This window comes from Diaphorina citri, unplaced genomic scaffold (genome assembly GCF_000475195.1).
Source record: "Diaphorina citri unplaced genomic scaffold, Diaci psyllid genome assembly version 1.1 scaffold230, whole genome shotgun sequence".
NCBI classification, from domain to species: domain Eukaryota; kingdom Metazoa; phylum Arthropoda; class Insecta; order Hemiptera; family Psyllidae; genus Diaphorina; species Diaphorina citri.
In genome coordinates, this window is record NW_007377667.1 from 55,958 (window position 1) to 83,027 (window position 27,070).

The 27,070-nt window shown below is 37.4% G+C and overlaps 3 protein-coding genes and 1 long non-coding RNA gene across 4 annotated transcripts in view; 2 read left to right on the plus strand and 2 right to left on the minus strand.

The window, feature by feature from the left end:
* The window catches only part of LOC113466223 (dentin sialophosphoprotein-like), a 205,872-nt gene that overhangs the window by 31,534 nt on the left and 147,268 nt on the right, over positions 1-27,070 (plus strand). Inside the window, exon 7 of the mRNA XM_026821428.1 lies at positions 21,351-21,554. Within this exon, the coding sequence (XP_026677229.1) occupies positions 21,351-21,554 (204 nt within the window). The remainder of the gene's footprint in view (positions 1-21,350; positions 21,555-27,070) is intronic.
* Positions 17,032-17,654, minus strand: LOC113466227. Its single transcript, XR_003390689.1, has 2 exons — positions 17,541-17,654; positions 17,032-17,427 (listed from the first exon to the last, which is right to left on the minus strand). It is a non-coding gene; the product is annotated as an uncharacterized LOC113466227 (long non-coding RNA).
* Positions 18,612-20,068, minus strand: LOC113466225. The gene is made up of 3 exons (XM_026821430.1): positions 19,620-20,068; positions 18,882-19,329; positions 18,612-18,812 (listed from the first exon to the last, which is right to left on the minus strand). The coding sequence occupies exons 2-3, from the start codon at positions 19,305-19,307 to the stop codon at positions 18,804-18,806; spliced, it is 435 nt and encodes a 144-aa protein (XP_026677231.1). The 5' UTR covers positions 19,308-19,329; positions 19,620-20,068; the 3' UTR covers positions 18,612-18,803.
* Positions 22,527-23,586, plus strand: LOC113466226 (cell division cycle 20.6, cofactor of APC complex-like). Its single transcript, XM_026821431.1, has 2 exons — positions 22,527-22,932; positions 23,196-23,586. The coding sequence occupies exons 1-2, from the start codon at positions 22,800-22,802 to the stop codon at positions 23,489-23,491; spliced, it is 429 nt and encodes a 142-aa protein (XP_026677232.1). The 5' UTR covers positions 22,527-22,799; the 3' UTR covers positions 23,492-23,586.

Sequence of the window (27,070 nt, forward strand, 5' to 3'; positions counted from 1 at the left end):
AATAAAGGTAGTTAGCAGCTTGAAAATTCTTAGAGTCTAATGCCTGCTACTTGTAGTCTGACTGATCGAGGTCTGAAGCTTTTCAAACCTTGTAAAGAAGGAAAGAACCACCCAAACCGTTAGCTAAACTTGTGGCCTCTTCCGGACACTAGAAACGCGGGATATACTCATATTCTACTCTCCTACCTTCTAGACTAGTCTAGAGTCTACTTGTAGATAGATTTTTATCTTCCCTAGGAAATCCGGGAGTTTCTTCAAAGACAGGCAAGTCCTTGTTGTATTCTTGTAGCAGGGTTGTATCTTTGTTAACAATGTTGGTCCTTCTTTATCAGACGGCGCGGCGGAAGAAGGCTCTCTCTTTCAGGGGTTGTATATTATTTTAATAACTAAACCAAGTTCAACCAGAGATGACAGTTTTTGTTCCTTTCAAAACTAGTGAGACCCCTATGAACCATTTGTAAGCCTCGAAGAGCGGTTCTGAGTTACTTGTTGAAGGGAAACACATCAAAAACCGTCCTCTTTTGATGGACATACATATACATACACAGAAGTATTTTAGATTTACATGTGTGCCTAATATTATGTACTTATTCTATGTTGTGAGGATTTTGTAGATACATAATAGATACTCATATGTCTACTACTAGTAAGGGATCTATGAATGAGGGTACATGGCCGACTGTGACCACCCTGATAGTACTATCATGTGATGGAAGAAACTTGAATATCCTGTCTTGGTTTGGGCATTAATAGACTCATATATGTAAGGTAGTAGGTAGAAGGTAGATATGCAGAAGTACATAATTTGTTCTTTAGAATCTATCTATTGGCACATGAAGTTTCTTTTTCTATGGAAATTACGAAAAGATGGGTGAAAATATTCAGTTTGAAATTTTTAGTTCCTTGGTAGACTTGGTATAAAATGGGCATACGCTCAGTCATTCCTCTGTTCCATTTATCAAATGAATTAGTAATACAGTGGTTGTATCAAAAAATTCAAATAAAATCCAGCTCTAATAGTTCCATCGGTATTACGTAGGTAAGTACTTCTTAAAATATTAGGTTGTCTTCGAAATTTCGGAGCAAGACTTGTGACTGTTCCCAGGAGCTTGGAGTCTATTTGAAGCTCAAAATTCAACACAAATACAGCTTTTATTCAAGACTTCGTCCACATGTCCCATTGTCCTCGGCTATATTTATGTCCAGCTCTAATAGTCCCATCGGTATTACGTAGGTAAGTACTTCTTAAAATATAAGGTTGTTGTCTTTGAAATTTCGGAGCAAGACTTGTGACTGTTCCCAGGAGCTTCGAGTCTATTTGAAGCTCAAAATTCAACACAAATACAGCTTTTATTCAAGACTTCGTCCACATGTCCCATTGTCCTCGGCTATATTTATGACAAAAGTGTGTTTTCTAGAGTCTTTCCCAGAAATCACAGCAATGAACGTACCTATTACCAAACCATTGAACGACAGGTTTTGGTAATAAATAGTTGTTATGGGCACTGTGTATATGTAATTTCAAATCTGAAGTGTTACGTTAATTGTTCTCGAAATACACGTATAATTTCCGAGTCACATCTTGCTTGGGTGACAGTTTATTATATTCTAATATCATATAATTAGATTTAACTCTCATAGTTCTAGAGCTTATGTAAGCCCAAGTTGTGCTGGGATTTCTAAAGGAGTTAACCCTTTACGACCTAGTAAATACACGTATAATTTCCGAGTCACATCTTGCTTGGGTGACAGTTTATTATATTCTAATATCATGTAATTAGATTTAACTCTCATAGTTCTAGAGCTTATGTAAGCCCAAGTTGTGCTGGGATTTCTAAAGGAGTTAACCCTTTACGACCTAGAACTGGTCTGTCCAATTTTGCCGAAAATCTCTGCCCTCAGTTGACCTTTTGTGGGGTATTTTGGACGCGGTCAAACTTTCTTGACTTGGCGGGGCGGAGCGCTACCGCGCTCCTTAATACCTAAATTTCTCTCTTCTAAAGAATCTCCCAAAGAATATTCAAAGGCGATTACAAAACTTCCGCTACAGAGCTCTCGGCTCTCGGAAGTAGAAATGATCAATAGTGGCAATCTATCTATTTACAAACCTAATGTAAATGTAACAGTATACGCTACTAATGGACGATTATAATATGTATGTCGATTACTATGAATTCTTTGGAACAGTAAATTTCTTACACTCTCTGTGCCTTCAGCAGTGGATTTGTTCTTATCTGAGAAAAGAGGAAAAAAATGCGCAAAACACATGTAAAATTATTATTATTTACGACCGGTTAAGAACAAAATCAAAATTTTGATCAATTTTTTAGAACAAAGAATGCAATGTGTCTACCTTACTAGCTCTATACTGGGTTCTATAAGGATCTCAACTGGTATCAATTTGTCGAAGGTTTTCGCAAAAAGTTGAAATTCGTCGGCCATAACATTTTGAAATACGGTTTCGCAAATTTTGTTATCCAACGATATCATATAGTATAACTATCTATAACAAACAACCATGTTTAGAACTGCACTGGACTAGGATAATATAACTTTGTTGGTACGACCTAGACGGGCCTGCAATGGGCCCAAATTTGTTACTTTCTATTTATAATGGGCCTAATTTTGTTTCCTCAGCTGTACAAATTCAAACTAATAATTTATTCCTTAATATCACCTGGTCGGATTAAGCTTTCACACCCCTCCCGTTTTGTCTTTTTCAAACATTGATGTCTAAAGGAATTACATTCTCAATTTCGAAATCCCTCCGATTTTGCACTATCGCCTTGTAGAGATTCGAACCCACGGTCTCTATTGAAGATGGTGCTGTGACCAACCAGTGTACCACGGATGCTGGGACTCCTTTGTCCTTCATGACTGGGTTAACCATCATCTGCATATTAATAGGGCCTGAACTGTCCAAAACTGAAAACACTTACGCTATTAGCTACACAAATCCTGTTTATAAGTTTATCCACCATTGAATTCATTCGTGAGAAACTTGACATGTATTATGAAACTTGAAATTAAGGTAATTGTTTATTTCTGTGTTTTAATGTCTTGAAGACATTCATAATACATATTTGTACTTCAGATTTGAGAAGTAATTGAAGAGAGAGAGGGAGAGAGAGATACTTAGAAATTCAATAAAATTTGTGGTTCGTACCTAGTGGATTGGCCTAGCACTCATACGGTCCGGGTTCGATTCCCAGTGGAGTATCTTTCCATTCTCTCTCAACTTCGTCTTCAAGGAAATAAATTGGTATCAATAGGACCAATCACCCGGATACTAAGGCCTGAATAAAAGCTTTTTATTTCACGTAATACACATGGAGCATTAAAAGCTTTTAATGCTAGCAAGTTGCTTTGGCAATATTTCACGTGTAGTAAAATGAAATTAGGTCATGCACACAACACATAGTCAAACCTACATATATAGGTAAAGAACAACTGAAAAGTCATCGGCATTTCACAGCCATGTCAAACAGATATAAATGTCGATTTTATATCTTCCTTCATGTGGGCATATCGAGGTGTCATTGGCCTTTTGTTCTATTGACGAAACGGCTCGTTGTTGACAGAGAAGTGTTTCTTCCGGGATGACACTGCAAGTCCTGGCCTAAAGTTGATGTCAATCAAGGAAATCAATTTTATATCTTCCTTCATGTGGGCATATCGAGGTGTCATTGGCCTTTTGTTCTCTTGACGAAACGGCTCGTTGTTGACAGAGAAGTGTTTCTTCCGGGATGACACTGCAAGTCCTGGCCTAAAGTTGATGTCAATCAAGGAATGACATGACACATGTTGTGGAGATTGTTCTTTAGTCTCGATCCTGATTCCTGTGTTGCAATTGATAAAAACTCACTCTCAGCTAGTTTTCACATTTTTCAGTGGATGTACTATTTACACGTCGATAAAAATAAAATTGTCTCCCTTTTCCCTCCTCTTGTTTTGTCATCAACCAATTTAATTTAATTGTAATCAATTTTGTTTTTAATCAAGCATTTCTTCTTCTTTCTTCTGTTATCAGATCGACACATGATGTGGAGATTGTTCTTTAGTCTTGATCCTGATTCCTGTGTTGCAATTGATAAAAACTCACTCTCAGCTAGTTTTCACATTTTTCAGTGGATGTGCTATTTACACGTCGATAAAAATAAAATTGTCGCCCCTTTTCTCTCGTCTTGTTTTGTCATCAACCAATTTAATTTAATTGTAATCAATTTTGTTTTTAATCAAGCATTTCTTCTTCTTTCTTCTGTTATCAGATGACCAAGCTAGCGCGATCCTAGATCTAATTATTCTACCCGGGTTCAAGGAAGTTCTATGCTTGTGAATGGGTTAAAATGAAATAAACACAAAGCTTTGCATTATGTATGGTTGTAGAACAGTTTTTACTTTCGAATTTTACTTCAACACATTTATCTCCATTTGAGATAGTTAGTAGTTAATAATATTTCTTTATATACTTATATTTTCCTTTTTCGGTGGTAAGAAGTTCCCTTTTTAGGATGAGGTTTGAATTCCCCAACCCAGTTGGAATATTTGTGTCCTCCCTACTTCCTATCCCTTTGTCCAAATGATACTAATGTTTAATTTTATTTGTTTTCACTCAGGCTGTTTTTATTCCCGGGTCCTGATGCTTAGGTGTGAGGGAAGTCACAGTGTTGAAAGCTTAACAGGAGCCAGGAGGTGTTTATCCGTGTTATCGTGGTCACGACGAAGACACCCGATTAAACCCGAGCTGACCTTTACCTTTGTCACACGTACATGTACCGAAATATCCATATCCATATCCATAATATCCATATTATGGATATGGATATGGATACCGAAATATCCATAATCTATGGGAAAATGAGATTTTTTTTCTGCAAATTTATTTCGTTCTAGATTTTTTGAAATTTTTAGAATGAATATTCGTTTTGAAATGATTGCTCCACCTTGCACATTACTTTCTCACTTATTGCTATCAGTTATCAGATCAATCAATTCATATTATATACTTTTGATTTTGTCTGATTTGTCATCTCATTTCTTTCAGGTCCGGACATTTTTGGAAAATCGAGGCATTTCAATTGTGGAAGTAGTGTTGACAAACCAGTTTACCAGTTATGATTTTGATTATTATTCACAATACCTCGAGTTTTTAGCATCCTAGGGGAAGTAATAGAGGTCAAATGGATTATCACGTCTTACAACTCGGTTGTTGAATATTTCTTACCTAATCTAGATGAATCCGTACAAGATCTACCTGTCCTATATTTCTACATAACATCATCCGGGGGCAGACCTCTCTGCTCGACTTTTCTAGATGTTGTAACGAAAGCTGACGGCATCCGCAGTAGTTATTCGTAAACCTTGCACATTACTTTCTCACTTATTCCTATTAGTTATCAGATCAATCAATTCATATTATATACTTTTAGTTTTGTCTGATTTGTCATCGCATTTCTTTCAGGTCCGGACATTTTTGGAAAATCGAGGCATTTCAATTGTAGAAGCAGTGTTGACAAACCAGTTTACCAGTTATGATTTTGATTATTATTCACAATACCTCGAGTTTTTTAGCATCCTAGGGGAAGTAATAGAGGTCAAATGGATTATCACGTCTTACAACTCGGTTGTTGAATATTTTCTATCTAATCTAGATGAATTCGTACAAGATCTACCTGTCCTATATTTCTACATAACATCATCCGGGGGCAGACCTCTCTGCTTGACTTTTCTAGATGTTATAAATACGAAAGCTGACGGCATCCGCAGTAGTTATTCGTAAAGAAATAGTAGAAATTATTATCTTATCATAAATTATTATCTTATCATAAATTGTTATCTTATCATTTGTAGTACTCGCTTTTACGGCTATAGATTTCTAGAACTCATTATTGTAAATTAGCAGTACCTAACAGGGCTGATTAATGTACCACAACAAATGGTGTAGGTGTACCTACCCATCTCCAACTCCCAAAGCCAGTGTTTGTGCCATAGGTGGTGATAAAGACAGCTGTTGTACAATAGGCATGTGTTAGTCATTGCTCATGTTAAAGCACAGTTAACATGCTTCCAAACTCAGTGAACCTAGTACTTATGTGCTATCCCTTGTTATTATTTATTTTTGTACAAATACAAATATTATGCTCCGCTCTCATTCCCTCTTATCAGCTCTATTTTCGTACACTGGAAAGCTGCAAAAATAGATGAAGTCCTCCCCCGTCACACGCCTCCCGTTTTGTCTTTTTCAAACATTGATGTCTAAAGGAATTACATTCTCAATTTCGAAATCCCTCCGATTTTGCACTATCGCCTTGTAAATTTGTACTACTCGCTTTTACGGTTATGTATAGATTTCTAGAACTCATTATTGTAAATGAGAAGTACCTAACATGATTAATGTACCACAACAAATGGTGTAGGTGTACCTACCCATCTCCAACTCCCAAAGCCAGTGTTTGTGCCATGGTGATAAAGACAGCTGTTGTACAATATGCATGTGTTAGTCATTGCTCATGTTAAAGCACAGTTAACATGCTTCCAAACTCAGTGAACCTAGTACTTATGTGCTATCCCAGGGCTGATTAATGTACCACAACAAATGGTGTAGGTCGTAGGTGTACCTACCCATCTCCAACTCCCAAAGCCAGTGTTTGTGCCATAGGTGGTGATAAATACAGCTGTTGTACAATAGGCATGTGTTAGTCATTGCTCATGTTAAAGCACAGTTAACATGCTTCCAAACTCAGTGAACCTAGTACTTATGTGCTATCCCTTGTTATTATTTATTTTTGTACAAATACCTACAAATATTATGCTCCGTTCTCATTCCCTCTTATCAGCTCTATTTTCGTACACTGGAAAGCTGCAAAAATAGATGAAGTCCTCCCCCTATCTCTGAAACTCATGGAAGGTCAGGGTTCTGAGGGAAGGGGAATGAGAGTATTTCGTGGAATAATATAATTTATTTACCCTATTTTGAGAATTCTGGGGGCGGAATTTCCATCACTTAATAAATTAAAACCCTTAACCTTTTTCGAGGTTAGGGCCATATTTTGGTAGGCTTTAACGAGTTGTCTTATGAAGTTATGACGTATCTAGTGTTTCGCAAGTAGAAGATGTGAAGAAAGAGATACGGTGATCCCTTTTTTTATAAAATCATCAGCCTTCATAACAAATGAGCTGTATGGGTTTATGAGCACTGGAATGATTGATCTATTTGTGTTAATAAACACTAGTGTTTCGCAAGTAGAAGATGTGAAGAAAGAGATACGGTGATCCCTTTTTTATAAAATCATCAGCCTTCATAACAAATGAGCTGTATGGGTTTATGAGCACTGGAATGATTGATCTATTTGTGTTAATAAACAAATATGTATCACATGGAAGGAATGAATCATTGGAGAGGGGAGTGCAAAAATAATAAGGCAATCATTGTAACATGTGTAGCTACTCATGGAGCTTTACATGATGTCTGGCTTTAAAAGCCCCTTGTTCTAATATGCTTGAATTGGCTGCCAAGGCAGATAGTGGGTAGCATGTTCTTACAAAACGTTTACAGTTTACATACAGAGAAACTGAGGAGGTTGAAATATGCCAGTGAGGGTGCTTTTAGGTTCCATCAAGGCCCGGGGATAGCAGCTTAACTCCAAACACAAAAAGCCCACTCCGAGGCTTAGGTGTAGGGGCGAACAGCCCTAAAGGATGGGTTAAGCTACTACGAATCTACGAATCTCCTATCCCTTTGTCCAAATGATACTAATGTTTAATTTTATTTCTGTTTTCACTCAGGCTGTTTTTATTCCCGGGTCCTGATGCTTAGGAGCTTAGGTGTGAGGGAAGTCACAGTGTTGAAAGCTTGTCAGGAGCCAGGAGGTGTTTATCCGTGTTATCGTGGTCACGACGAAGACACCCGATTAAACCCGAGCTGACCTTTACCTTTGTCACACGTACATGTACCGAAATATCCATATCCATATCCATAATATCCATATTATGGATATGGATATGGATACCGAAATATCCATAATCTATGGGAAAATGAGATTTTTTTTCTGCAAATTTATTTCGTTCTAGATTTTTTGAAATTTTTAGAATGAATATTCGTTTTGAAATGATTGCTCCACCTTGCACACTAGGCTCCAGAGAAGTCGTAAGATTTGTAAGCTGTGTTTACGTTTGAGAAGATAATAAAAGTGTGCTTGCACAATCAGGAAGGCTCCGCATTTGTACACATTTGAGTTTTTATCGAATAGACTTTTTTTTATGAGCGAGCGGTCGAGATGCGTAACGTCAAGACTCGACATTTGCGTTGATTTGACGATTAGACCTTTTTCCCTCCAGTCTTATCAGAATAGTTTTTCTCAGCCACCCAGTACAAAGAACAGCTGGAAAGATTGTCAACTTTCATTGGAGTACCGTACCACAAGGAGAAGAAAGTTTTTCGGAGATATTGAGGCGTCCAATTTTGATATCAGTTTAAAAGTGGTTTTAGAAAACTGTGTGATTTCTGGTAGCAGAGTTCCTTTGTACTATAGGTTCTCTCCTTGGCATTTTCTTTGCAGTTATCAGATGTGTTTCTTCGTATTGTATTGTTGTTCGTATTTTAGTAGGCATAATAATGTCCACAGTTCTACACAGTTACACACAAAAGATTTGATTACATTTTGACTTTCCTTTATTCTCTAAGAATAGGAAAGTAATGGTTTTTACATTGTTTTGGGTGTCTCTTAGGCTCCAGAGAAGTCGTAAGATTTGTAAGCTGTGTTTACGTTTGAGAAGATAATAAAAGTGTGCCTGCACAATCAGGAAGGCTCCGCATTTGTACGCATTTGAGTTCTTATCGAATAGACTTTTTTTTTATGAGCGAGCGTTCGAAATGCGTAACGTCAAGGCTCGAAATTTGCGTTGATTTGACGATTAGACCTTTTTTCCTCCAGTCTTATCAGAATAGTTTTTCTCAGCCACCCAGCACAAAGAACAACTGGAAAGATTGTCAACTTTCATTGGAGCACCGTACCACAAGGAGAAGAAAGTTTTTCGGAGATATTGAGGCGTCCAATTTTGATATTAGTTTAAAAGTGGTTTTAGAAAACTCTGTGATTTCTGGTAGCAGAGTTCCTTTGTACTATAGGTTCTCTCCTTGGCATTTTCTTTGCAGCACGGGTTGTTTGCATACTGATCCCCATCCCCCCGTAGAACAAACGGGTAACGGAATAAAAATGAAGAGTTGTCAGGGGAGGGAGAAAGGGAGCATAATCCATCACCCTACGCCCACATGTTTTTTTTTTTTTTTTTCATTTAGATAACCCGGATAACCCTCTGTTTATGATCCTGGGTGCCCTCAGTATTTTTTCCTCTTCTATAACTTCTATCTTAATTGATTTTCTTCAGTCTTAGTGTCTGGAAAGGACTCCGTTCCAAGGTGGAAAATTTGTCTTGGGATATATTTCTACATGGTTGCGGGACCGCGGCTGTCTCATCCTCATGGTATCATTGAAATGAGCTTTTGTTCCCTGACCCAAAAATAGATTGCCATGGAACCTTTGTATTTCAGACCTCCCATGAGCGCTTAAGGAAAACGACCCTTCCTTTTCTTTCTGAAAACGTTTTTCACATTACCAGTTCGATGGAACCCTAAACTGTCTTGAAAGGCATATTGTATTTTTACTGATTTTACTCTTCAATAAACAATGGGAGGCTTTCTTCGGATTATTTTAATATAGAATTTCTTTAAAAAGATGGATTTGTTTTTTGAAATATTTCCAACCTCTTCATGATCACACCTGGCTAAGTAAGCTTGGCGATGAATATTGAAATAATCTTTGATTTAAATGGTCGATTATTTATTGCATTAATACTTTCCTCTCAAAAATGATTCTCTCTAATTAATCTCAGTTCATTCTCTTCTCAATTGACATGAATAAGACTCTCTCAATTCATTTTCTTAAGGTCCACATTGCTAAATGTTATGTTCTAGGCAAGATTTCATAGAAGTAGCAGAACTGAACAGTCTCCAGGCTGGAATCCTGGAAGTAACCCTTCTTCATCTCGTCAATTTTTTCAATCATTTAAATGGAATAGGATATTAAATTACCTACCGCCTTTTCTCGACCTCCACCTCTACCTCCCCCCCCCCCCCCCCCCCCTTAGTGTGGGAGATAAATCCTTTGCCCTTATGGATGTGAATCATTCCAGATGGAAGAAATTGGACATGAATGGTGATGTTAATGTTGCGAAATTTACATGGATTTCTTGAAATAGGGATAGTCTGGGATTTGGGCAAAATATGTTTTTTGGTGTGTGAAATAATGACTGAGATGATGATTCTATAACGGAATTTTTGCAAATCATGAAATATCACGGAAAATTTCAATGAAATTTTCTGGAATAGGAACTGTCTACCCTACTGTGGGGAGTAATAAATCGTAATAAGGAGTTGACAAAAAATATCATATGTATATTGTTTTCCTAGTTTACCAAAGTTTTAGATCCTACTTAAATGACTAAATACTCGTACTGTTAATATTCTAGACTATTCTAGAGGAAATTTCTCGATTTCCCAATAGTGTTATAAGTTCGTTTTACTCTTTTCCTTTGTAATTAGACTTCATTGAGGGCCAAGTAGTGAAAGCTCAAGCCATATTGTAAAAATATTATAAGATTAAAACATGTTTTCGTAGCTCTGAACCCGTGACCTCTTGATTACGAGACCAGGTCACCTCTTAACGACTCATCTGATTGTTTGAACAATGCATAGTTAAAAGATCATGTCCGGAGTCATATTAGCATTATTTTGTTTTAGGAGCATTTAACTTTATTGTACGTCTTGTTAAATAATAATTTTATTGTCCAGCTATCATTATCTTGATAGTGTTAAATAATAATTACCCTATTACCTACTAATGAGTGCTTGTAAAATTAACCCATAGCTTGAGATTACCTTTCTTGCTCAAAAGATTCGATCTTGGCATAGACGTTAGTTTATGTGCAGAAAACTTTGGCAGATGCATTCGGTGATTTTGAATGATTTATTTTCATTAGAAGGTTTCAGTATTCTATTATGCCTATTCCATTTGAAATGTACTAAACCAAGCTAGCGCGATCCTAGATCTAATTATTCTACCCGGGTTCAAGGAAGTTCTATGCTTGTAAATGGGTTAAAATGAAATAAATACAAAGTTTTGGATTATGTATGGTTGTAGAACAGTTTTTACTTTCGAATTTTACTTCAACACATTTATCTCCATTTGAGATAGTTAGTAGTTAATAATATTTCTTTATATACTTATATTTTCCTTTTTCGGTGGTAAGAAGTTCCCTTTTTAGGATGAGGTTTGAATTCCCCAACCCAGTTGGAATATTTGTGTCCTCCCTACTTCCTATCCCTTTGTCCAAATGGGAGGACGTACTTTTGATGAGCTCCTGCTGACGATGATGTATTCCAGCTATTAAGACATGCAGATTTGTGTGTGAACATAACAAAGCTACCTGTATGTCAAGATAAGGCTGCCCCAATGTTTCTCCATCTGTGTATCCGGGCCGCTCCGGTTTCCATCCTTTCATTGCTATGGTTAATTCATGTATAGTTTGAACTAAAGGAAATTGCTTAACACTTTGAATGTAAATTACACCCACAATGCCACATGGAGCGGTAGTTATTAGGTATTACTGGGTTACACAATAATTACTGGACGTTTACATACTCGTAGATCTCCAAGGTAAATTCTTACCCCCCTCTTCACAATTCTCTTTGTATCATATATGTCAATTCTTGACTTTGCGGTAATGGGTAAATGTATTGTTGGTCTTGTGGTCTTTACTTTGTGTCACAAAAAGAAGAAATTTCAAACGACAACTTTTACGTTAAATGGTATTTATGTGTGTTTCACACAATGCATCTCCCACGTTTGTGACATTGATTATTGTTGTCTGTCTCTTCACAATTCTCTTTGTATCATATGTGTCAATTCTTGACTTTGCGGTAATGGGTAAATGTATTGTTGGTCTTGTGGTCTTTACTTTGTGTTCTCCACAATTCTCTTTGTATCATATGTGTCAATTCTCGACTTTGCGGTAATGGGTAAATGTATTGTTGGTCTTGTGGTCATTACTTTGTGTCACCAAAGGAAGAAATTTCAAACGACAACTTTAACGTTAAATGGTATTTATGTGTGTTTCACACAATGCATCTCCCACGTTTGTGACATTGATTATGTTGTCTATTTTGACGAGCTCCTGCTGACGATGATGTATTCAAGCTATTAAGACATGCAGATGCAGATTTGTGTGTGAACATAACAAAGCTACCTGTATGTCAAGATAAGGCTGCCCCAATGTTTCTCCATCTGTGTGAGCTTTACAAAGGCTAAGTAAGCTTGGCGATGGATATTGAAAAAATCTTTGATTTAAATGGTCGATTATTTATTGCATTAATACTTTCCTCTCAAAAATGATTCTCTCTAATTAATCTCAGTTCATTCTCTTCTCAATTGACATGAATAAGACTCTCTCAATTCATTTTCTTAAGGTCCACATTGCTAAATGTTATGTTCTAGGCAAGATTTCATAGAAGTAGCAGAACTGAACAGTCTCCAGGCTGGAATCCTGGAAGTAACCCTTCTTCATCTCGTCAATTTTTTCAATCATTTAAATGGAATAGGATATTAAATTACCTACCGCCTTTTCTCGACCTCCACCTCTACCTCCCCCCCCCCCCCCCCCTTTGGGGGGGTATTGTTTTGTGTTGTACTTTAGTTCGGAAGATAAACAATGCGTTGACATCCAATACGGGAGACCTATTATAATGAGAACCTCTCTCCCAAAGCGAGGGAACTGCTACCTGGCCATAATAATTATCAAGTGAAAGTACCAAAGATTCATTATTGTTTTGTGTTGTACCTACTTTAGTTCGGAAGATAAACAATGCGTTGACATCCAATACGGCAGACCTATTATAATGAGAACCTCTCTCCCAAAGCGAGGGAACTGCTACCTGGCCATAATAATTATCAAGTGAAAGTACCAAAGATTCATGTAAATAAAGAACTTTTAGTCCAAATGGAAATATATCAAAGTTAATAACGGAACAATACGAGGCCCCGGTCCATAAACTAAAGGCTACGCCACCACGTCCCGAGTCCACTAGTCCACAGTCCACATACAGAAAGGATTATTAGGTACAATAACAAGAGAAGTCATTGCCAGGTGACTTATTCTAATGCCTCATGGCGGCGTGTGACCTATGAGTGTCTCAGGATGACATATGTAGTGGCTTTGTATCTTATCTCATTGTTCAAAAGTATTCTCAAAACAAGTTGTAGTCAAACAAGACAAATGTGGGTGCTTTGATAGGGTACCACGTACAATATATAATACAAGGTGCCACAAAATCCCCTGATCTCATACATAGCTATTTGCCCTCGAATTTTAAACTCGGAAACTGACACTCTCTAATCCCTGCAAAGTTTGTTCCGAGAATATACTCTACAAAATCACCTGAGCCACCTCAATACTAGTTAACATCTAGGTCTTGTGGTTGTAGACCCAAGTTGAATACTGCGGCATGTTTTGCCATAAACAGAAAAATTAGATAGATTTAACATTGAATGGGCAGATACATTAAGTACTAATGTGAACAGGACCAATACTGACTAAGAACTGGTGACCACATCATTAGAGTGAAAACTTGATCAATTTTGAAAACTGATTGGAAATTGGACTTGTCACTCTTATCAACAGTAATCAATACATTATGTGGGTATACTACACTTATCAGAGAAGACACGTGTGACAAAGAAAGTCAGGTATGACTTAGAATGGTTGCAATTGACTTTCAGAAAACCCAAGGTCGAATCAAGAGGAAAAGGTTAACGTACTTTTTGGCCTTCGAATTTTCCGACGCTTTTACAAAGCACGTGGTTATAGGAGAGAGGAAACTGTTATGTCATGTAACGTGCAGTAAGCAAAGCATTGTATCCTATTACCTCTAGTAGAGATTAAAGCGGTAACGAGTCAGAGTCATGTAATTTATTTATTTTCAGATCAATACGAAAACCATTACGAATACAAATTACACTGCAATTTAAATTTAAATGCAAAAGTTATGAGTCAACTGAAGCAAAACATAAATTTGATGTTATCAAATTTGAAACTGAAATGGCTCAACCTTGACCGTTGCAACTAGACCACTGCAACTTGCCATTAAGACTATTAAAACCGATGGAGGTAAATTTGGGTAACTTTGGTCTAGGATTACGATGGAATTATTGAAACTCCACTGACGTTAGGGCCATAGACTGTGAGATACATTACGAGTACAAATTACACTGCAATTTAAATGTAAATGCAAAAGTTATGAGTCAACTGAAGCAAAACATAAATTTGATGTTATCAAATTTGAAACTGAAATGGCTCAGCCTTGACCGTTGCAACTAGACCACTGCAACTTGCCATTAAGACTATTAAAACCGATGGAGGTAAATTTGGGTAACTTTGGTCTAGGATCGACCACTGCAACTTGCCATTAAGACTATTAAAATCGATGGAGGTAAATTTGGGTAACTTTGGTCTAGGATTACGATGGAATTATTGAAACTCCACTGACGTTAGGGCCATAGACTGTGAGATGGAGAAGACGATCCTAACTTTGGTCTCAAAAGTTTCTGGATTTACACAAAAATGAGGAATAATTCGTCTCTAGTATTATTATAAATTCTAAATTCACTGTCGAAGTCTCAAGTCTGGTTTGATCCCAGTCACCCAGGCTGATATTCAGCCTGGTAAAACTGATTGTAAAATTGGTATTTCGAAATTTAAGACGAATCCAAAACGTTGTAAATGTCAAAATGAAAATTTTATAAAGGTACTTTTGATGAGATTATCCTATCTTATCTGATGCCATGACTAGAACTGGGGAAAATATTTGTGCTAATTTTACTTAATTTCAGCTAAATTGTTATTGACTTCAGCATTTTGTTGTTTATGTTGGAATTCTGTCATCCGGGCCGCTCCGGTTTCCATCCTTTCATTGCTATGGTTAATTCATGTATAGTTTGAACTAAAGGAAATTACTTAACACTTTGAATGTAAATTACACCCACAATGCCACATGGAGCGGTAGTTATTAGGTATTACTGGGTTACACAATAATTACTGGACTCTTAATAACAGGTTTAATAGGTTTGCTACATTTTAATAAATTTATCAAGAATGCAGATTACAACTTGCACGACATTTGTTACGGTAAATGTGGTACTATCAATTCCTACCAACCAAAATTCCCAAGAAAAACACTGCAGATGCATTAATTGCCTATATTTGGATTAAAACTTGAAGGCAATAAAATTTTGAATATGTGTCACTAACTTCTGTCAAGGAATGTGGAGTAAGTCTACAAACATCTTGCTTTGAAAAGGAAGTAGAGTACAAAGTTAGTAAATTTTAATTTTATAGTTAGGTGACGAATTTACTCAAATACTCATGCTCATACTAACAAGTACATAATATAACTTTACAGTCCTGTTTAATCTCATTATTTGCTACTTGTAATAGCATTATTTAACGGTTATAGACGGTTCGAAGTTGTCGAAGGTACTGTAAGTTTCCAGTTTGACAGAGCTCCTCAAGTGAATATTATCTTCATATCCTTGGAAAATAGTTGGCACAGTGACCAATATCCAACACATGAAGAATTCATAGTACTGATTAGGTGTGGCAATGAGTTAATTCTTTTCTAGCTCTCGAGGATACCAAATTTAAACTTTACGCATCAAAATAGGAAAAGTGTCTATAGGGTCTATAATGAGAACAACTTACTCCTCTTTACTCAGAAATTTCATCTGGGTAAAGACTAAAAAGTAAATTCAATCTCGAAATTTCATCTTCAGATGTTTGTAAGATGGTGTAGTATGCTGAAGATAATAAACTCAGTCCCTAAAGAGGATCCACTATGAAGAATTCTAATACATCGTCTCTAATTAAAAATAAAAAGACCGTCTTTTTTATTTAAAGTAAGATTTACTTGTACTGGAATGACCTAACATCCAGGTTACTGTTTTAAACTAATTGAACTGAAGATACATATTATTATTCTTCAGCTTCTTTTATGTTCGCTGTTCGAACATCTAGAGCGAATCCTTTCATCACATTTGTCTGACGCCAATGGATAGAAAGTCATCCTGAAAAAGAACATGCTCACACATCACACTGCAGCAACAACATCAAATGTTTTGGTTCTGTCACAATGCCAACCGAAATTATAACCATCATTTGATACATGCTGATCGTACGGTTGACAGAAAGTATGTAAATTCCAGAATACATCAGGAGGTACTCTCCATTTCAAAAATTGTAAGCAAGTCTTTCAGTCTTGTCGTTTTTCTGTGGTTGTAAATTCCAACTCTTTCTACAGTATGTCATGTCAAGTATTCCAAGAGCTTTATTTGAATATTGTAAGCATCATCTGAGAAGTTGTTGAGTGCTCTGGGAGACACAGCTGACGCAGTTCATATTAGAGGATCTAATGTGACCGCGTACATTTCTCACATCATTTCGCAATTTCTATCGCAATTGACTATTTACGAGGTTCGGGATTTTATATCTGAGTTATGACGCAGTTCATATTAGAGGATTTAATGTGACCGCGTACATTTCTCACATCATTTCGCAATTTCTATCGCAATTGACTATTTACGAGGTTCGGGATTTTATATCTGAGTTACAATCTCGAAATTTCATCTTCAGATGTTTGTAAGATGGTGTAGTATGCTGAAGATAATAAACTCAGTCCCTAAAGAGGATCCACCACAACAGCAATGACACTGATGTGGCTATGAAGGGGTGTAACTGACAAATGTGTTTATAAATAGAAGCAAATTGTTCAATAATTGTCGCTTTTAAGCATAATATTTTCATCTCAAACTGTTCCAAATTGTGAGGGTGAAAATGTGGAAACACTCTTGACAAGTTGAATTCTTTTCTCCGCTATATTCAGTAGATAAACTAATTCAGGTAAAACTGAACTCACGAAAGGCCCAAATCTGAGTTAATTTTTATTCCATTTTGATATCTTTTTAATTTGCTCCGGTCTCCAACGGAGAACATTTTGTTCTCATTTGAACTTGTTCAGATCAGTTAGGTTGGATTTTACGAGTCGCGTCGGCACTTTATTGAATATTTTTTCCCACAAGTATAATTTAGGGCAGTTAAATCCGCATAGGGCGAGGAAGAACTGATCGTTGCTGGTAATGTTGATGACCTCTTCTGTGTTGCACAAGGAGTGGTTAAGTTTCTGGAGGTGATCCGTGGATGTCTTGGAGGACTGATATCTCCAGAAGAAAATCTTGCTGTTAGAGAATTTGTCTTCTTCGTTATTTTGTCCTCGCCTAGCGTGTGCTGTCAGTAGTTCTTTGTCTGCTTCGGACCATAGTAGACCTGTGAAAGCAACACAATCATTGAAATCAAAATCACCAAAATGCTGTATAAAGGTAAGAACACTAACCCTAACCCTATCATTTACATGTTTAAACTGTTGTGTTATTGTTTACCTGTTATCTGAGTATTCAAACCGACTGAATCGATGACTTTGCCGTTGTTACAGTTCCAGACGTGAACCTTGCCATCAAAATATCCTCCGCCACTCGCTAGGCTACCCGACTCATATGGACAAAGGCCCAAATCTTTTAATTTCATCAATCCCAAAAAATGAATACAGAGATTTTCCATCAATATAAAATATTTAAGAGTTTTTCTATCAATATACCTACTTTGAAGAGATGTTCCCTTCGAAAAAATGATTGAAATTCTCGTGAAAATTCAGGTGAGCAGTGAGCATTTTTGTTCTAAAAAGAAGTGGAGATGACGCTCTGGTTATGCTTATGGTTTAAATAAGTGTAATTATACACCATGTACTCAAAGTTATTAATAATAATGATACAAGATACAAGGAGTAATAAACATCTTTAAACATAAACAATTTTAATAGGCAATAAAACAAATATCCCTGAATAGCTGATCAGAGGTCATTTATACGAAATTTATAAGAGTCCTAACATAAGTACATGTACGTTAGGGGCACTAGAAGACCTAACATATAGGACTAATGAGGCTTACGCAACAGAGATGAGTCAAACGTTAAACAGATATGAAATAATGTAGGAGGTAATTGAATTTAATTAAATCGTATTAACTAGCTTGTAGATTAAAGAGTAGTTGAAAGATAAGATCAGGGGTTCTCAGCCGAGTTGATGCGGTCCCTTAAGAAAGGAAGTGAGAACTTTCCTTGGTTCCACAGGAAGTAGAAAAGGATACAATAAATGCACCTAGTGAGATTCATACTATTGTGATACTATTAGGGGGGGTAATCGCTGCAGAAGGACACCTGATAATAATGATGAAAATTTCGAGATATTATGAAAGTATCCCACTACGTGTGGACACAACTTTTACCTTTTCCCAAGCTAAATACTGCTTTGTCCACGTTGGTTCTCATGTCATAACCATGCACAACACTCCTATTTGATCCACATGTAAGCACTTCGTTTCTCCAACACATACACGAGTATGTGTATTGCATTGACATTCGACTTATACAAGTGTCAGCACAAGATCCACCCAAGATATCCAGGTGGTGTTTCTTGCTGATGGCCAACTTGGTTCCGTCCGGATTCCACGATAGAGAGGTTAACGGGGTGGTGCGGTTCTTTTCGTAGCTCAAGTATGTGTTGGTGTTCAGGTCCCAGAGGAAGACATAGTTATCTGAAGGCAAAGCAGGTCACGAAAAAGATTCACATTGTTATGACTTTTATGACCTAACGTACCTGGGGAAAGAAATTTACAGGTCACGAAAAAGATTCACATTTAGTTATGACTTTTATGACCTTACGTACCTGGGGAAAGAAATTTGGAAACTGAAATACTTCTGTGTTTAATGGATTAGTAATATTAGTACACTTACTTAAAGCCACAGCATTAACGTTTTTCCTGCTCAGGTCCAGAATATTGTCAAAGAACTGCGTGCTTGCAGCATGAGCTTGTATGACATCAATGGGATATCGGTTGATGCGTCTCTCAGCATTGATCTTTCTGTTAGACTTGATTCTTTCGGCAGGATCCCATTTTTCAACTTTCCCTGGAGCATTACTCTGGAGCACTCGTGTTTTCTTCGCGTTCTGATTGGTCAAAAGTTCCAGCGTTCGTAGCTTGTCAGGACTCCGTCTGTTGAGCAGGATATAGGATCTGTCAAAGTCAATGTCGTTTCTGTTGACAATGTAACGGTCGTCGTGTCCAAACCTGGGCGTCCCTTTGATGACCATGATGAATTCTAATGGGAAATATCTGAAAATACGTGGGATTCGAGAGAGTTGTGCTCTAGTTATTGATGTCAAAATTATAGAGGGGTTTTCTTACTTATAAGGAGATTTTGAGAGTATTTTCCTGACAGATCATTTGGTCCTTAGTTCCTTACCAACTACGAACCATAAATACATTTTTCTTACTTATAAGGAGATTTTGAGAGTATTTTCCTGACAGATCATTTGGTCCTTAGTTCCTTACCAACTACGAACCATAAATACATATACGAAACTTTCACCAAAATGCTTTCCTTTTTGACGAGCAAGAATTACCTTTAAAATTCCAATTAAAATTCATGCAATTATTAAAACGAAACTTGAAACATAAAATGTCTTTTTTTGTCAAATTAAAACTTATCGAAATTCGCCAACGGTTAACATTGAAAATCAAAAATTGAATAAAAGAATTCACAAATAATAAAATAGAGTTTCCGAGTCGGTTCAAAGTTTGGTTCAAGACGTAAAAGTGACATTAAAAATCGAGGGCTTCATTGAAATTTTAGACTGAGGTTGAGCGACTTGGCCAATTAATGGGATCAGACGGCAGACCAATTTGCCAAGGCAAGGGTTGATCTCTGGTAGCGCGGTCAAACATTCATGACTTGGTGGGGCGGAGCGCTTCCGCGCTCCTTAATCACCCTTTCAAAAGCATTCCTTTTTCGGCCGTCTGATAAAGAAGAAATTACTCAAGAAAACTCCGTCACGTCAATAGCTAATTTTCTTCTCTTCTATTTCACAGGGCCAATCGGAATTGACCTCTCTTGTGGACCGGTTCATAGGTCCACTGTGAGATGGAGAAGACGATCCTAACTTTGGTCTCAAAAGTTTCTGGATTTACACAAAAATAAGGAATAATTCGTCTCTAGTATTATTATAAATTCTAAATTCACTGTCGAAGTCTCAAGTCTGGTTTGATCCCAGTCACCCAGACCGATATTCAGCCTGGTAAAACTGATTGTAAAATTGGTATTTCGAAATTTAAGACGAATCCAAAACGTTGTAAATGTCAAAATGAAGAGGAATAATTCGTCTCTAGTATTATTATAAATTCTGAATTCACTGCCGAAGTCTCAAGTCTGGTTTGATCCCAGTCACCCAGGCTGATATTCAGCCTGGTAAAACTGATTGTAAAATTGGTATTTCGAAATTTAAGACGAATCCAAAACGTTGTAAATGTCAAAATGAAAATTTTATAAAGGTACTTTTGATGAGATTATCCTATCTTATCTGATGCCATGACTAGAACTGGGGAAAATATTTGTGCTAATTTTACTTAATTTCAGCTAAATTGTTATTGACTTCAGCATTTTGTTGTTTATGTTGGAATTCTGTCATCCGGGCCGCTCCGGTTTCCATCCTTTCATTGCTATGGTTAATTCATGTATAGTTTGAACTAAAGGAAATTACTTAACACTTTGAATGTAAATTACACCCACAATGTCACATGGAGCGGTAGTTATTAGACTTATTAGGTATTACTGGGTTACACAATAATTACTGGACTTTTAATAACAGGTTTAATAGGTTTGCTACATTTTAATAAATTTATCAAGAATGCAGATTACAACTTGCACGACATTTGTTACGGTAAATGTGGTACTATCAATTCCTACCAACCAAAATTCCCAAGAAAAACACTGCAGATGCATTAATTGCCTATATTTGGATTAAAACTTGAAGGCAATAAAATTTTGAATATGTGTCACTAACTTCTGTCAAGGAATGTGGAGTAAGTCTACAAACATCTTGCTTTGAAAAGGAAGTAGAGTACAAAGTTAGTAAATTTTAATTTTATAGTTAGGTGACGAATTTACTCAAATACTCATGCTCATACTAACAAGTAATATAACTTTCAAACATTCTTGACATGGTGGGGAGGAGCGCTGCCGCGCTCCTTAATCACCCTTTCAAAAGCATTCCTTTTTCGGCCATCTTATAAAGAAGAAATTACTCAAGAAATCTCCGTCACGTCAATAGCTAATTTTCTTCTCTTCTATTTCACAGGGCCAATCGGAATTGACCTCTCTTGTGGACCGGTTCATAGGTCCCTACTACCTCAACTATGAGACGACCAGGAACATTTTGATCCGACAAGGACGGGATATTTTTCTGTGCTCCTACTTTGGAGACGTGGACAAGTTTCGGACCGGCTTCTGCGTGCCTGCTTCCAATCTCATGGACGAGATATTCAAGAAAGCCAAAGTTAAGGTAAGTCGAACGTCCCTGAATATCCCCGAAGTCATCTCTGTGTTAATGCCGTCATTTGACGGATGCTTTTCTGAATGTCTGTCATCATTCGTTTTTTTGATATGACTGAGTGAAACAGACCGATTTAAAAGAAAACTAGAACAAAATATATACCATGACATAAAAGATAAAAGTGAACCTCGGTAGAGTTATCCTTGGTTTTCAGATGAATGTTTTGATTGTAAAAGTGATGAGTCTGCTAATCAAAAAGTGTAAAAAGAAAAACATACAAATAATCCTGATGATGAGTTTTTATTCCTTCCCCCTACCTTTTCCAAATTACCCTTCTAATAGAGATGCTCCAAAATTGAGTTTTGTTTTTCATTTCCTCTACCAAAATATGGAATGGGAGAGAGGGGCTACCCGAGGGACCTATTCCTAATCAATTTCCTCAATAAACATATACCCCCCTTTATTAGTGCCCCTCATGTTGTGGTGTGTCAGAATGTTAATGGCGGCTCAGGGGTTATTTTGAGTTAAAGTTCAAGACCCCGATTATAATTGGGGCCCACTCGAACAATTTTATTTGATTGTGGTTTCAATTCATCCTTTCATTGCAATTTGTCAAATGTCTTCAGTCCCTTTCCCTTAGCTCTTTCTTACCACTATCAAATCTATCCTAAAAGTAATGAAAATCATAATTCATAAAATATCCATAGGAGTCTTGTTTTAATTTTTAAATTGAGGGTCCGTTTCAAATGTATTGGTTTTTTTACCCAGTTCAATGGGAAAGCCCTCTTTTTAAAAAGCTTCTTTTGAAATCGGGCTTCCTTTACATGAATCCACTTGAAGGAAACAAAGTTAATTAAGCAGATACTTCCACACTCTAACTTTGGGTTTCAGGTTTCGTTTCAGGAATCGGAGATGTCTTTTAGTCCTGAGCCTCCTCCTGATGTGGGATATTCTGGTGGCTGTCTAATATCTCATTAAACACAGAAGTATTTCAGTTTCCAAATTTCTTTCCCCAGGTACGTTAGGTCATAAAAGTCATAACAATGTGAATCTTTTTCGTGACCTGCTTTGCCTTCAGATAACTATGTCTTCCTCTGGGACCTGAACACCAACACATACTTGAGCTACGAAAAGAACCGCACCACCCCGTTAACCTCTCTATCGTGGAATCCGGACGGAACCAAGTTGGCCATCAGCAAGAAACACCACCTGGATATCTTGGGTGGATCTTGTGCTGACACTTGTATACGTCGAATGTCAATGCAATACACATACTCGTGTATGTGTTGGAGAAACGAAGTGCTTACATGTGGTTCGAATAGGAGTGTTGTGCATGGTTATGACATGAGAACCAACGTGGACAAAGCCGTATTTAGCTTGGGAAAAGGTAAAAGTTGTGTCCACACGTAGTCGAAGCCGTCGATCGACATCGACTGAAACCCTACACTGCCTCGACAACTTAGATTCACATCGTCGATCGACGGCGCGGTGTCGTAGACACAGCTTTAAAACGAACAGAAAAAGTAGAGGAGAGAAAGACGAGAATAAGAAAATTCTTCACCGATTGAAAACAAATTACACTAGTTTCTAGTTTTCACCCAAGAACAGGGACAAACAAATCTAGGACCAATGATTTTTCACTCTTCTCAGAAAGAGCCAACAATCCCATTGCAAGTATCAAATGGAATCCTAGTGGTAGATACGTGGCCACGAGTGACCCTCTCAATGGAGTCAATATATGGGACGTCCTCAATCTGAAAAACCCACTGACCAAATTCAAAAAGCACAAGTCTACCGTGAAAGGTTTGGCGTGGTGTCCATATGAGTCGGGTAGCCTAGTGAGTGGCGGAGGATATTTTGATGGCAAGGTTCACGTCTGGAACTGTAACAACGGCAAAGTCATCGATTCAGTCAGTTTGAATACTCAGATAACAGGTAAACAATAACTCAACAGTTTAAACATGTAAATGATCGGGTTAGGGTTAGTGTTCTTACCTTTATCCAGCATTTTGGTGATTTTGATTTCAATGATTGTGTTGCTTTCACAGGTCTACTATGGTCCGAAGCAGACAAAGAACTACTGACAGCACACTACCTTACATATATGAGTCTATTAATGCCCAAACCAAGACAGGATATTCAAGTTTCTTCCATCACATGATAGTACTATCTGCGGATTTGGCAATTTTGTTCGTGGATTTTGCGATTATGTTCGCGGATTTGGCAATTATGTTCGCGGATTCGCGTCCCGAATCGACATTTTGGATATTTGGATATACTGTCTCCAGCATTTTTTGGGCTATAGCACGAATTTCTCGATAAAAAGCACCCGTTAACTCATCCAGAGTCCTTGTCTTATAAATATACACCTTGTTTCTAACATATTTCCATAAAAAAAAGTCGCACGAGCTAAGATCGGATGAGTAGGGTGGAAAATTAAATTGGGTGCGAAACTTCCTCTGAGCATTAGTCACAAATTCACTACTTTTAAGAAAGCTCAATGTTGCGGGGTCCACGACTACATTGTCATGAAACCTCATTTTGTTCTGAACTCAGTGATGTTCATTTCAACAAGCTACGACAAGTTATAACAAAGTTATGGGCAAATCAAAACCGTCAGGTAACTCGGGACCACCCTGTATTATGCCAGGTTTATCCGGTCTAGGGAAGATAACCTGCCTCAATGGTGTAGTGGTCAAGACGCTCGTCTGGTAATCGGGATGGAGCGGGTTCAATCCCAGACGAGGCATGAAATTTCATTAATTTGGGAATTGGACAACAAATAATGAGTGTACACAAGCCACGAATGGATTCAACAGTAAAAATCGCACAGTTTTGTCCGGTTTAAGGGTTAGGTGGTAGAGAACGTCTCTGGTGTTACCCTCGCCTAGTAGTTATGTACCATCTACTCAAGTATTGTACACAGAAAGGACAATCTAAAGGTGTGTCCGTCCACACATAGTCGACCGGCCGTTGATGCGTTGATGGATGTCGACTGAACTGTCGACACTACCTCGACAACATAGATTCACTTCGTCAATCGACGGCCAGTCGATTATATTTAGATTGTTTACACACACCTTAAGGGGTTTTTAACACTTCAATATATCTACCAACTAACTTTACCACTATCAGCCCTGCTCAAGTGGTCCAGACCTCACAAAGAACACCTGAATTTACCTATAATTTTTGATCACTCAGGCTTTTGAATGTGCATATCTACCAAAATTCCCAAGTTTAACACTATCAGCCCTGCTCAAGTGGTCCAGACCTCACAAAGAACACCTGAATTTACCTATAATTTTTGATCACTCAGGCTTTTGAATGTGTTTTTAAAACAAAGAGAAGACCGAAATTTATTGTTTAGAATATTGTTCATGTTTTATAATTTTGTATCAAGAAGTTACATTTACAAGGCTAACAAGTACTCTCGAAAACAAGGCGATTGATGGATAAACCATGTTTTCGTGAGGAGTTCAATGATTTTGAGAGGTAAATGTTGTTTGTTAACTCGGTTGCCTAACCAAAGAGGGTAAAACTCAAGCTTCTCAATCTGAATTTCCCATGTTACAGGTGTGTGTGAGAATTGCGACCAAGTATCTGGGAGTTAACCCCATAAACTTTGCAGAACTCAAATTTGTAATCTCAATCCTTAGTCACTAATCGGCCCATTTGCCCTGAGGTTTGTTAACAAGATACGCCTTCTTTTGTGATATAGGCGCTCGCCGATGCACAATATTGCCGTTATGCAATAAGGAAGACTTCAATGGTACCTAAACTATCTGATACATTCCTTACTGATTTATTGGCGTTTGTAGTTGTGATCTTTTTCTTGTTCTCCTTCCGAGCTCATAAATATCTCTAATTGGCAAAAAATTTAATGGTTTTTTGCGAGTATTGGACTCGCAAAATCTTTGGTGAGTAGTGTGTTCTACACATTCGTCTGGTACTCTAGCAGTATGATCTAATAACGTTGTCTAGGGCCTAGATTACTAGAAGAGTGCTGATAAATTAAATACAGTAGACAATTTAATTAAAAATATCTCCTCATATGTAGGTATTACAATAGCCATCCATTATTACCCTATATACCGAACCATGAAGCTTTGCAACGAATTCTTGCCTTTGAGTAGAACCACAGGTATGACATAGCCATCCATTATTACCCTATATACCGAACCATGAAGCTTTGCAACGAATTCTTGCCTTTGAGTAGAACCACAGGTATGACATCACATTAAAATTGGGACCTTTTCTTACCCAATTCCTTTGTGCCGAGTCAAGAATTTAGGACCACTTGTAACCTGTGGGTACTTACAATAGCCATCCATTATTACCCTATATACCGAACAATGAAGCTTTGCAACGAATTCTTTCCTTTGAGTAGAACCACAGGTATGACATCACATTAAAATTGGGACCTTTTCTTACCCAATTCCTTTGTGCCGAGTCAAGAATTTAGGACCATTCCTAGCTAGACCAAAGTCCAGCACACTAGTAGTTAATCCGTCAAGATCCCACTACTTGCTTGACACCCTGCCGGACAATTTTGCACACACACTCCTGAGTGTACTATAAGGTACACATCATGTACATCTTTATATGGGCATCTCAGATAATACGGTTTAATTGAATTTAAATTAGTTATTATTAATATGATATTAGACCAGGCACTTTCCTTTTTAATTATTTCACTACAAGCTTATAATAGCGGGAGAATAAATGGAGGGTATATGTTACACTCATGATCCCAATGCAAATTCAATACATAGGAAATGGTTCACGTATGCAAATCAGCCATAGAATGCGCTGCTTGCTGGTTGTGCTTGTCGTCAAGTGGCGGGTTGTAGAACTGTAGCAGCAGGAATAATAGCAAATGTAAGAGGAAATAGAAGAAAAACAGAATGCGTAGTGTTTCAGGATTGTTAGTAGGAACACGAGGAACAATCACAAAATTCTTCGAAGATTTCAGAAGAAAATTCCATCTTTCCATTAATTTATCATGTTCGAGAAGATTGTGAAGCACAAATCAGTTCGTTCCCCAGTATTGTCCACATTTATGCATACTATCCCCAGTTTTGCTGATGGACTTTTAACCTAAATAATGAGTTGTATTTACTCAAATTACAAGGAGTTAGTAGCTCAGTGGATAGAGTACTGGAGATTCGATACGAGTTACCATAACGCGATAGATACAAATTGAATGATAAGATGAGGGAAATGGGATGTACAGTAACTGAGTTAGTGTAAACATCCCTCTCAGGTGATAAAATTTGATAAGGGGACAAAAGGCAAATCAACTTACTACTATCTGATAGCAGCACGTGGACTTTACACACCAAGTACATATTGATAGTGTCATGTACACATCACACAAATTCACACATACAGCTTCGCTCAACGTCGTGTTCCAGTTTAGGCAACCAAGTCAGACAAAAGCGAAAACGTCTTCTTATCAGCAAAGTGTATCGAAAAAGTGAGAGCTTGGGATCGGCAGCAGCAAGTTTGAGTTCATTATTCATAAA

Excerpts from the sequence above, each read along its gene's own strand:
- LOC113466225 (XM_026821430.1), bottom strand. The coding sequence starts at position 19,307 with ATGGTCATCAAAGGGACGCCCAGGTTTGGACACGACGACCGTTACATT.
- LOC113466226 (XM_026821431.1), top strand. The coding sequence starts at position 22,800 with ATGTCAATGCAATACACATACTCGTGTATGTGTTGGAGAAACGAAGTG. Across the intron at positions 22,933-23,195 it reads CGTATTTAGCTTGGGAAAAG|AAAGAGCCAACAATCCCATT; the intron begins GTAAAAGTTGTG and ends CACTCTTCTCAG.